This window comes from Poromitra crassiceps (genome assembly GCF_964638095.1).
Source record: "Poromitra crassiceps genome assembly, chromosome: 5".
NCBI lineage: Eukaryota > Metazoa > Chordata > Actinopteri > Beryciformes > Melamphaidae > Poromitra > Poromitra crassiceps.
In genome coordinates, this window is record NC_139642.1 from 36,889,424 (window position 1) to 36,902,071 (window position 12,648).

Sequence of the window (12,648 nt, forward strand, 5' to 3'; positions counted from 1 at the left end):
TTAGAGCTACAATGTGATTGTAAAGATTGAATTGCTATGGCTGTAATGTGTGTTGTCAATTATGTGTTGATGTACTGGATGATGGTGTGTGTTTTTTGAGCACTCAAAAGGTATTTTTGTCCACAGAACCCTTAATCTGAATTCTGGTGTTGTGTTTTATCTACAGGGGAGAACAGAAGAGATCTACCCTGGCAGACATTGTAGAACAGCTGCAAGAAAGAGAGGCAGCGCAGGTCTGGAAACTCATTTGCTAAAGCTTTCGTTCAGACCGAGTGTTAGAAAATACTTTGTGGTTTGTTGTAGCTTACATAGATGTCATATGGGTGGGGTCTTCTATATATTAAGGAAGTACAATGCATGCCATGCCTTTTCATGATCACTGAAAAGGTATTTAATTCTGAATTATTCTGACGTTGTGAACAGTACTTATCTGGTATTCCACACTTTCATAATTCGTTCTACTGTTTACACCATGAAAACATACCTACTGACTCTTTACACACTGAAAAACATACGTACTGACTCTTTACAAGATAAAAAACATACTTATTTACTCCATCAACCCCCGCCCCCCCAGGCCCGCGGAGAAGTGCCCCCCGTGCCTAATGGGGTATCAGAGAAGTCTTCCCGTCCCGAGCGGCCTCGAGCCCGGGACCGACCCAAACCGCGGCGCCGACCACGACCCAAAGAAGCAGGAGAGACAACGTCGACCACGAGGCGGTCCAGGTCCGCTCCGGCCCAGAGCTGCCCGGCGGTGCCCCAGCCCCCTTCGCACACTGCACACCATGAGGGCTTCCTGTTCCGCAAGCTGGACATCGAGACCCTGAAAAAGAGCGCCAATAGGTGGGCGTCCAGGGTCATTGCAGCTGGATGGGTGGATGGTAGAGGTAGTTGAGAAGGAGGGCGGACATTGACGTCATGAGTATCAGCTCGGTTTGGATTCAGTACTTGAGTGCGTAGAAAATACCTTGGTCAAATAGTGTTTGCCAAATAATTGTGTTAATTTTAGTCTTCTTGGAGGACCAGATGGGTGTGGTTTACCACATCAGAGCAATTCATACAGTGGTAAGTAAGTTAGCAATCACAGAAAAGTATACTTTCAAATACTTTATGGTACTCAGTTTATTGTGCTGTGTGGCAAACCCCATCCATCTGTGACTGAAGCTGTGTAAAACAAATCAATTAAAGGTATCTGCAAATACTATTTGACTGATATTGGGTACACACTTCACTGTCTGTTTCCAGTGACATCACTGTCCCCTCCTTTATTGAACGGAGAGAGTCTGGCAAGCGAGACTACTCCTTTATTGACTCCACCCAAATGACAGGGGCATGACTTTAGCATGCTAAGCTAACGAGCTAACACACTCAGCTGACACTACCTCTGACATGTTGAGATGTTAGACAGATGCATGACTGACACAGATGACATTTGGTCACATGACAGTTCTACTAGTGTCTTATTGGTTGCCTTGTCTCCTGGAACAACATAATGTAACCAATTACTAGCTTTAGATGTTCAGCTCTGCCATATGTTTCTCTAGAGGCAATTCTACATAGGCTCATGGGTTTACATTATGTGCTGCATACTTGACTTAAAGGGATCCTTTGACATTTTGGGGAAAAGAAAAACAACAACAACAACAAGAATTTACACCAGACATCACATTGTGAGCAAAGGGGAAAAAACTATCTCTAGTCTATCTCAATCTCTTGACCAGGTTCCTTAATGAACATTAAGCAAAATAATACAGATTTACCATTTACAATAGAATGCCGATTGCTCACTTACAGGACTTTCGTCCATCTTTGAGAAGTTGAAAATGCAAGCGGGTGTGGATTTGTTTAAAAAACAGTAGGCTCTCAGCATCTGGCAAGGTAATTGTTGAATCTTTAGTATTGACCAATAAGCGTATGTCATTTTGTCCTGTCAGACACTGCTAGCTTGCAAGCTTGTAGTTTTCTTCACACTGTGACAATTACTTAATGAAGGCAGACACAATGAATATACACCCACCCAGAAGTCTAAATGTCAAGGAATCCCTTTAATTACGGCACCAGGAGATACTCTTATGTTATCTTCATACATCTGTATCTGGCTGTAGCTTCAGATAGACGTCTCTGATCATGAAGATCAGAATGTGAAGCCGACAGTTACATTAATTAAACCACCAAACGACCAGCAGACATCTCACTGCTTGCAACAGCAACATGCATGATGCCTATGATGCCTCTTAATCAATCCAACACTAGTCCACAGCGTATGGCGCAGCAGAAGTGGTTGGCTGGCTGGCTGGCTGGTTAATGGATGCAGTGAGGGTGAAGGACCAGGGTTGACGAAGCTGTTGGTGGCGAACCTGCCTAGTGACCGCTTGGCCCAAACACACACACACGTCACTCATACACACACGCACACACACACTTCTCTCTGACATGCAATCTTTCTCACACACGCATACAGCCATTCACCCTTTCTGTCACTCTCTTCTGTCTCTCTCTTTGTCTCTCTCTCTTTCACACATGCACACACACACACACACACACACACACTCTCTCTCTCTCTCTCTCACACACACACACAGACAGACACTACCTGGCCTAAAAGCATCCCTAGCTGCCACAGATGACCATCCATACCACTACTTCCTCTTCTTCTTCTTCTTTGTGTTTTTTGGCGGATTGCAGCACAGTACCAACTTTTAGGTGCATACCGCCACCTACGTCCCCTGCTTCCTCCTGTGAGACACCCGTACAGAAATCACATCATCTGAACGGCTTAGTCTCTCCCTGCACTGCCCCCTAGTGGCTGGGCTGACCACACACAGCTAACGACTCATCCCTTTCCGCCTGTGGATGAGTCCCACTCTCGTATGTATGTACATGCCCTGTTTATGTACATGCCAAGGTAAAGCATTGAACTGAATGGCTTAAATCTGGACAAGTGTGAATCTTCAAAGAAATCCTCCCTTGATTTCTTATGTGCTGTCCTCTTACCTCCTAGTCTCATTTTATTGGAGGAGAGGACCTGAGGGGCGGGACCTACCTCAGACCTTCTCCTCCAATCAGAGGTGAGGGGAGAGGGTAGAATTAGTCTTGGAGAGAGGATCGAGATTCACCCTGTCTCTGTGACATAGCTACACGACAAGGCACTGAGTTTGTTTACGTGCACATTAATATTCTGGTATTATTCGGGATACCTAATTGTTCCTTTTAAGATTTGGTGCATATCCCATTTACAGTAACTGGATGAGCTCCTCTCCTGATCATGAGAAACTGGCTGCCAACTGGGGTGTAAACTGCCGAAATGTGTGTCAATCTGTCAGTAGTCTCATTAGCATAAGATGGCGTGTATATTTAATTTTCAATATGTTTTTTTGTTGTATTTTAACTACATCATATTCATGGCTGCTGCAAAGACCCAATTTTGCCTCAAGATAATTCAAGTTTAATTTGATCTTGTCTTAAATCTAAATACGAGAACATGTCATTATTAGGCATTTAAACATCTTTTCCTGTGTACCGGTGGCTTTTTTCTTTTACAGTCTTTGTAAGTTCTGTTTCTATTATCCTATTTCACATCCCACCCAAATCAGCCATTTTGTGTCTAAAGGCAGGAACTAAAACAGGTGCAAGCAAGACATTGATTAGAGCCATGGGACTCGAACATCTAAATGGGTCCAGTCCCGGGGCTCTAATCAATGTCTTGCTTGCACCTGTTTTAGTCCCTGCCTTTAGACATAAAATGGCTGATTTGGGTGGGATGTGAAATAGGCGTATTGTAACCTTCAGAATATCGTTGCTCATGTGCACACAGGGATATTTGTGATTGGAATATTGGGATGCACACAGACAGCTTGCTCTGAATAATACCTTAATCGGGATAGGATCTATTAACCGGACTGCTTTGTGCATGTAAACACGCTCACTACTGAGGGAGAAGCATGAGCAGTCTTTTAGCCGTGTTATGAGAAAGCTGCCAAAATGCTATTTAACCAAACTCCTCTCCCTCCTCTCTCCTCTCTCCCTCCTCGCTGCTGGCTGCTCCTCCTGTCGTCTCCTCCAAGGTAAGTCATATATAAGCCCCTCCCCACCAACACACACACACTGTACAGTACCCCTCCCCTCCATCCCCCACCTCCGTCCGCCCGCCTGCCCGTCCCTTCGTCTGTGTTTGTTCGGCAGTGTGTGTCCTCCTCCCTTCTTGGCCCTGTGCGCCGGTCCATCCCACCTACCCACCCGCCTGCACTGGTCAGGTGAGTGAGGCGTTAGCTTAAGAGAGAACGGGCCTTTCTCAAGCCGGACCCTGCCCACTCTGTCACCGAGTGAGCTCTGTTTGTTTGCAGTCACATTCACAACTGAAAGGTGTAGGGTCTAAATACAGTGGCAAGCTTTGGGAGGAACTTCCCTCTCTCCGGCAGAAACAGAAAAACAGTCCTAACGTAAACATGGTTTCATATCAGCATCTTTCGGAAGCGGCAACATCTTATTTAGAGATTAATCAATTTTGACCTGTTTCTCCTAATAAGGAGCAAAAGAATAAATCAATCTTAAGACCATTTTTGAGAATAATAGTAGAAAGAAGAATTTATTTTGCTGTGCTCAGGCTTCTTAGAGTTGTCTCCTTAACGACCTTATGGAGCAATAAATAGACAAACAAAGGCTCCCTTTTCATACGGAAATAAATACATCTGTTTCACACAATGTAACCGTGCGTCGTGATGCGTCCTTTACGTTGAGATCATGTTAAGCAATACATCCACTAGACTAGAGGACAGTAGAGACTAGAGAGTCAAAAGTGTGAGTGTGTATACTGTATGTGTGGAGCTGCTGAGTACGGACAGAAGGGTCCATCCGTATCCGTAGTTATCATTGAGCATAATTGAGCCTTAAGAGAATAAGCCTCGCTCGAGTCAGATCTCAATACTGTCTTTGGTATAAAATATAAGAAACACATGAGAAGATGTGTGGAGATAAATGAAACATGAAGGAGGAGCTATCATAATGTACAAAATCTTTATTAGAAATTTAAAAGAAAAAAGAATAAAACAAGTAAACTAAGAAACTTGCCATGATATTGTAGCGTATCAGCATTACACATACAGGGGTGAGCATTGGTAGTGTCTCAACTACAGATAGGAACTGATGTGTGGGAGTGTTGTATTGGGGAACACTATGCTGTGGGGATACTTCCGGGGAAGACTGAGCATGCGCGTCAGTCTCCACACACTGCTAGTAGGGAAGGTTGCTAGTTATGAGCGTGACAACCGCTGAGAGTTGTAATATGACTAACGGAGAATAAAGAACCTTGTACCAACAAGAAGCCTCTGCCTCATGAGTTACCAGGAACGTTACAATATTTACAATAAATGGCTGCAACTCAGAAGCAAGTTACTGTACTTTATTTTACAGAAAGTTACTGTACTTCACAATTGTTACTGTAAATATAAACAGTAAACTTACTGTACAATAGAGTAAGGACTCAATTTTTCACTCTGTGTATATGCTGCTTGGTTTTCGTAACAGTCCCTGTAAATATACAGCACTTTACAATCAAATTAACATGTCTACCATTTTCTAGACTAGAGAAGGGTATATCTGACTGATCCTAAATACAATGTAACCTTTAAGTTATTAACGTCTGTAAGACAATATTACATTTCTATTTCAGTTTGAGCAGTTTACATTGTAGTCGTACAGTACGGAACTTCCATGCCGAACACAACACAGCGTTGCACGTGGTCGGTAAGTCAGTATCGGTGTAGACTCACTGTTGGGGGTAATTGGTTTGGGATGGCACTTAACCCATTGATACCTGATGCAGCATTTGTGGGTGTATCCCTTTAAAGGGATACACACGCAAATGCTGCATCAGGTATCAATGGGTTAATATGGCGAGGGTATAGGGGCTGGTTTGAGAAAGGCCCAACAACTCTGCGGCTCTTCCTGACTCCTCCCGTCTCCCCCGACCCTTCCTCTCTCCTCCAACCCCGCTCTTCCCGCACCACAGCAGGTCCTGGGTCAACCTGTACTGCGTGCTGAACAAAGGGGAGCTGGGTTTCTACAAGGATGCCAAGAACACTGCGACGCCCTACAACAACGAGCCCATGCTCAACCTCTCCCACTGCAACTGCGATGTCACCAATGGCTACAAGAAGAAGAAGAATGTCTTCACGCTCAAGTGAGGGGCTCGGCTGTTTCATGTTCATACACTTGTTCAAACTTTGTTGTTGTTGGTTTGTAGATGTGCAAGCGTTTTTTCAGACTCAACCTCACAGTACTGGTCAACAGGGGCGGATTGGGATCATAATTCAGGCCGGGCATTTATACCAAGCAGGCCAGGCCAATACGGGTCGCCGGCGTGAAAAATTTGGGCCGTTTGAAGCCAGATTTAGTGAATATAATGCTAACGCGATGATACATGTTACCTATTTGTTCACTAATAGAAACATCAACATTGCCTAGATAACTGCAAGTATAATATGAAGAAGTAAAACCAAAAACATGCCTCTGTGCAAACGCTTCACAGCAAACTTTATTTAAGGAAGAGTGATCAGATCGTGCATACTGCGTTATTCTCCACAGGCTTAAGAACTACACGTCATAATAACAATAATAATAAACATCAACATATTCTCAGTTTCATTAAACATCTTCCTGCTGTTTAAGCAAGCCCCTAACATTAAACACATGGTAGTGTGTTCTGCTCAAGCTCCAACCTTTGTTTCTGAAAAATTAGGCCAACAATGGTTTTAGTCTCTATAGCCTATAGCCAAGTGTTGAGCAATGCAAAACTCAAGGCTCCAACACAAGAGTCCAGAAATGAGCCTGACTGTGGGCACACAAACAAAAACTTTTTATTTTTAATAAAAAAAAAAAAAATTGCAGGCCAGGCCAGGCCACCAGGCATTTGCCCGACGTGCCTGATTAGGCAGTCCGCGCCTGCTGGTCAAAGATCAGCCAATAGCAGATGTCGACTTCAGTAGCACTCTTCTTACAATTACATCTAAGGCTTTACATAGATTTAGTTTGGGGATTTACCGGTAGGTATTAGTCTTTTAAAGCCTGCTTCTCAGTATAATCCTATGTGGCAAACCCCACCCATCAGACCCTTCAAGCTTCAAGGTTAGAAAATGGGCAATTGCAAATACTACTTGAGCCAGGTCTGACTCATTACTAATAAACAAGTTCATATTCCTTAAAGTTATCCACTGAACATGTTTATCACTAATAAACACGTTCATATGCCTTAAACTAAGTTATCCACTGAACATGTTGATCACTGCACCAGTAGCTCAAATCCTCTCTTCTTGTTGCAGAACGAAGGATGGCAGCGAGTTTTTGTTCCATGCAAAAGATGAGGTGAGACATTCCTGTATTTCTAATCGGAGCAACAAAAGTGATTTTTTTTACCTTTATTTGTACAGAGTGAGTCTCACTGAGAGCAATGCTCTCTTTTTCAGGAGCGCCCTGTTCACATTCACACACACATTCATACCTGGAAGCTGACCAGTACAACCACAGTCTGATCTGCTGGCCACTGAGCAGCTCCACTGGAGCAGTTGGGGTTAAGGGCCTTGCTCAAGGGCGCCTCAGTGGTGTTAATGAAGGAGGGGCAAGCGCTGCTTTTTCACTTTCCCCAGATCCCCACACCAAATTTATCCTGCCAGTCCCAGGGATTAAACCGACAACCTTCCGGTCACAAGCTCGCTTCTCTAACCTTTAGGCCACCACTGCCCCTTTAGTTGTAGATGTATACGTAGTAGTTGATCCCATAGTGTGTCATTTCCTTCCTTATCAATGAAACACGTGAAGTACACACATCAGTAAGTTAACATACAGAAACATACAGTACATAACAATCAGTGAGTGACACAGATCTTTTTCTAATCAGCTCGGTCTCATTTTTTGCCATTTTGATCTGACTTGTGGTACGAAATGTGACCCCAAAACATGCAACCTACATGTGACTTGTATCAGAATGCTCGAATTGGAATTTATCAGCGTTGCCATGACGATAAGTTCATCTTACATCATTCACTTGAGACAATTGTCATAATTTTGTCATCATGGCAGCTTGGCTGAGCGTGAGCAAAAATAGCACGGACAACCAGACACAACAATAGAAGTAAAGCCACCCGACTTGACTGGTGTTTGATGAGACACCTCAGATGTGTGTGAAACAAGCGAGAGAAGCGTATAGGACCCAAAACAGATGGGGTGTCTTTTGTTTTGGTTGTTTCCTGACCGTATCACAGTCTCTCTTGTTTATTTTTGTTTTGTTTTACATTTGATACATCTAACCCTCATTAGAGATGTTCCAATACCATTAAAAAAAATAAAAAAAAATCAACAGCTGTAACATTGAAAAAAACACATTTTGGACAGGTTTTTTTCTTGTTATCATCAAACTCTTTATTTTAGAGGTCCTATGGATGCAACAAATCCAGACTAGAAAAAAGGGGGGTGCGCGTGGACCCCTCAAAAGTGCCCTACTATATGGTTGTATGGCCTGGCTCAGGTTAAACTACTTTTTTTGTGTGTGCTATAAATTATGTGGTATTTTAGGCAATATCGGAGGCATTTCCGATATCAGTATCGGAACAACTCAAACCCTCATCTCTCTGTCATTGTCTCTCTCTCTCTCTCTCTCTCTCTCTTTCCCATCCTAGGACGATCTCAAAGCGTGGGTGACCAACATCAGCGCCAGTATTTCGGAGCACGAGGAGATTGCCAAATGGGGCCAACCCCAGCCAACTACCTCATCCACCGACGACCGCGACGGCAGCAAGGCGGACAACAGGTCAGAGCGAGGTGGCGAGCGCTCGGACCGGGCCGACAGAGAGAGGGAGAGAGACAGGGACAGAGACAGGGACAGAGACAAGGACAGAGAGAGAGAGAGGGAGAAGGAGAGGGAGAGAGGCGAGCGCTCAGAGAGGTCAGATAGGGGGGAGAAATCAGATGCCAAGCGCTCGGAAAAGTCCGGTAAGAAGAAGTGAGCCACCTGATGGACTCGTTTGGACAGAAGTGTGTGAACTGTGGAGGGAGGGGGGTCGTAGACTGATAGTGAATGCCCCCCTCCTTCTCTCTCTCCTTCTCTCTCTCTCCTTCTCTCTCTCTCTCCAACACTGTCTACAAATGGGCTGTGTTTGGATTGAAAGCTACACACAGGACAGTGGGACTGGCCCGGGGCTCACTCGTACGACCGACAGATTTGGAGGAGGAGACGTCTCTCTCTCTTCTTCTCTGTCTCTCTGTGAGGACGCAGACAGCCGCCGACGCGCCGCCCATGCTGGTGGCTGTTTCGGATAACTACAGCGGGGCGGGTTTCACGCTAAAACCCGGGCCGGCATTAAACGCGAGAGAGACGGGACCCGCGTCACGTTAACTTGAAGGCTGTTATTAATTGCTGGTAGTACCTGTACGAAAACGTAGCTCATACTGTTTCATGTTTGTTTTTTTCTATGAGATGAGCTGTATCTGTCTGTATTTCTTGTCTGTCTGTCCTACCTATCTATCTGTCTGTAAGTCAAGACATCCTACAGTCTTATTACTCCTCGAAAATCTCAAGAGAATCAAATTATGCCAAAATGTTTTACACACAGACAAACTTGGAGAAATATCGTTTCTTTTTTCTTTCTTTTTTCTTCTCTGTTTTAAAGTTTTTCTCCACTTTATTCCATATGTTTTGAGGTCTGGCCTCTGCCGTGAAAAAAGAAAGTGGAATTAGAACTGGTTTTACTTTCAAACCAAACAGCATTGACACCAGGTTCATCCAAACTCACTATGACTGAATCAACACCAATGAACAATGTTGATGCTAGGGAGGTAAAAGATAATTTATGATAAAAGAAGAGTAGAGGAGTGACCAGTGCTACGAACGTGAAAAAAAAGTCTGAAATCCTGGGGGGGGGGGAGCTTTCAATGAATCGTAAGATCTGCCCTAGATAAAGACGCAAAGCAGCTTTCCCTCCATCTAGTAAGGATTCTGGGTTTTGGGAGTCGAACCTGTGACCTAAAGGGTACAGGACAGTATTCAAATTCATAAACCATCTAAAGACAGAAGTGCTGTTCTTGGTAAATCGGACTTCAGCTTGTTGTAAATCAGCACTAACCTGCTAAAATATGTTATGGAACCTCATTTATAAAAACCGTTGATTGACTTTTCCAAGACTATCTGGAATGATCATTTCAAAAAAAGTTATAAAAAGAAATCACATCTCTAACAGTCACACCTTGGTATATAGCAGTTTAGATTTAGGTTTTGAGATATCAAAGGTAATTTAGAGAAAATCAGTTGGCATTAGGATGAAGTCATATTTGGCTTGGCTTTGGTCATAAGCACCATTTATGTGTGGTGTGTTTTTCTGGACAAAATCCTTTCACTTGGGCTAAAAACACTCTTCTACTCTTCTCTTCTCAGACCTAATGGACATTCTCTTTGATTTCTTCTTTTATATGTAGTTTAAAAATGTTGTATGTATGTATGTGTGTGTATGAGTGCGTGCGCCCGCTGCTGCTCTCCGCTCCCAGGGTCTCCATAGCTCTCAGGTTATTTATGTTAGCGTGTGCTTTACCGTGTGCTTCACATGTTAACATGTTTGTCCCCTCAGTTACCACCTCAGTCTTCCAGACATGACAGATTCACAACACAGACCTCTACAACACACACACACGCACGCACGCACGCACACACACAGTCACACACACACACACACACACACACACACACACACACACACACACACACACACACACACACACACACAGTTACATATTAAGGTAACATAGTGTGTAAAAGTCCACCAAACTGTCCAGGTCAACATCCCATTAATGTACAATTAGACAGAAATGAACGAATCAACCAACGAATGAATGAATGAATGAAAAAGGAAATCCCATGGCTTAGCCCATATCTGATTGACAAAAAAACAACACAAAAAACACACATCCAGCGAGGGTGTAAATCATTTAACAATAGGGGGATTGACAAAGTATTTACAAAGGGAGATTTCCTTTTAGACTGTATGTACGTATGTGAGTTTTTGAGTTTGCATGTCTTGCTTGGACAGAAAATCACTTGTCAAAAAGAAGCTTGTCTTTGCAGCCCATTTGCTCCGTGTCCACACCATTTTCTTTTTTCTGTGAACTCACCACAAAGCCATAAACTGTACAGAAACCCTGGGTGGGAATTTTAACACCAGCCACGAGCCGGGTGCTGGGAACAGTCCACTGGCTGTGGCTGGTGAGTTTGTCGCCCTCTACTGGCCTTCGTTTGGTTTTCCTTTTTGACATTAAAAACTACAGTCATCTGGTTAAAGTGGCTGGTGGATTTCAGGATGTTCCAGCCACTGAGGGTGAATGGGAAAAAGAAGTGACTTGGTAGGAATGAGGAGAAAGCTTGAACAGATATGGGTCAGAAAGCATTTGAAATCCTTTACAAAATCTTTACAAATGTGAAGAGTGTTTTAATGTCACTGCTTTTGTATGAAAACCTTGTAACTCCACTTCAGATGTTTTTTCATCCTTTCACTTGAATCTAAAGTTTACATCGTCCTCTCTGTGCTGGATACTGTCCATGACTTTAGAGACCAAGAAATCCACTAAAGAACTAATTTTATATTTTCAGAAATATATGTTTGTCTGTGTGAAATTAAGAATTTTCTCAGTTCTTGGAAAGCTGACGTTTTGAAGATACAAGGTTATCATCTGGCAGTATCGATATCATCGGTGTTGGAATCTTAGCTGGAATCTAAATCTAAATCCTGAAAAGGAGTCCATTCACTCCACTGTGCCAGGCAAACGTAATCTATCCCAGATAAAATGACGAGTACGGATTTCAAATTCTTGACCCACCATGTCTGGTTCAATAATAAGGTCTATGAATCATAAAACATGTCTTGAGTACAGTAGCTTTTTCTACTTGTTTTTATATTTCAACACATTGTATGCATCTAAACTAGGCATGAATGCCAAATCAATGCAATTCATTACATGCATGTCGGACACAACAAACATAGCAAGAACTGAAAGAGGTTTGTATTGAATGAGCAGAACTTTAACATGCAATGTGACACAGTCCAGTAGGCCTCTGTGAATCTGAGAGCATAATGAACTGACACACTTTGAGTTGTGAGCCTCATACACTCAATTTTAGGATCTATTCATTTGGGGGGCTGGAAGTAACAATGTGGGATGCTGCACCACCTGGCTACAGTGCAGATTTAAGCTAAAACAGGGTGTAAATCTTTTCAAGTCAACTTGGCATCTCAGGGCTTGTGGAGACTTGGATTACACCAGATGAGCAGTATGGATTGGAAGTTATCCCTTTGGAATAAACTGATCCTGTCATTGGTAAAAAAAAAAAACAAGCTTGTTTAGTGCAGTAGGCCGGGCCATGTGGGAAAAGCGGCTGCCAACTGAGGCGATCTTGGTCAATACTGCATCAATTTCAAAGATTTCTGTTCACATGACTTAGTTATACATAAAAAAAAAAAGAAAAAAAGAAAATAGGGTCCAGGTTGAAATACTGAAATTCTCCTTTAGTCCCGCCTCTCTGTGTGTATCTCCAGTATGCTGCTCTGTTCACATCACATGTGTCAGCATAGTTTTGCTCAATAAAATAACTTTTGGTTTCTCATTCATGTATGT

At 43.1% G+C, this 12,648-nt stretch overlaps 1 protein-coding gene across 1 annotated transcript in view; it reads left to right on the forward strand.

Moving 5' to 3' along the window:
• sptbn4b (spectrin, beta, non-erythrocytic 4b) overlaps window positions 1-8,996 on the forward strand; it is a gene marked incomplete at both ends in the record, with an annotated part of 110,448 nt that extends 101,452 nt beyond the window's left edge. Inside the window, 5 exons of the mRNA XM_083636347.1 lie at window positions 167-233; window positions 578-843; window positions 6,008-6,178; window positions 7,317-7,359; window positions 8,670-8,996. Coding sequence (XP_083492473.1) covers window positions 167-233; window positions 578-843; window positions 6,008-6,178; window positions 7,317-7,359; window positions 8,670-8,996 — 874 coding nt within the window. The remainder of the gene's footprint in view (window positions 1-166; window positions 234-577; window positions 844-6,007; window positions 6,179-7,316; window positions 7,360-8,669) is intronic.
• Window positions 8,997-12,648: the final 3,652 nt, after the last annotated feature.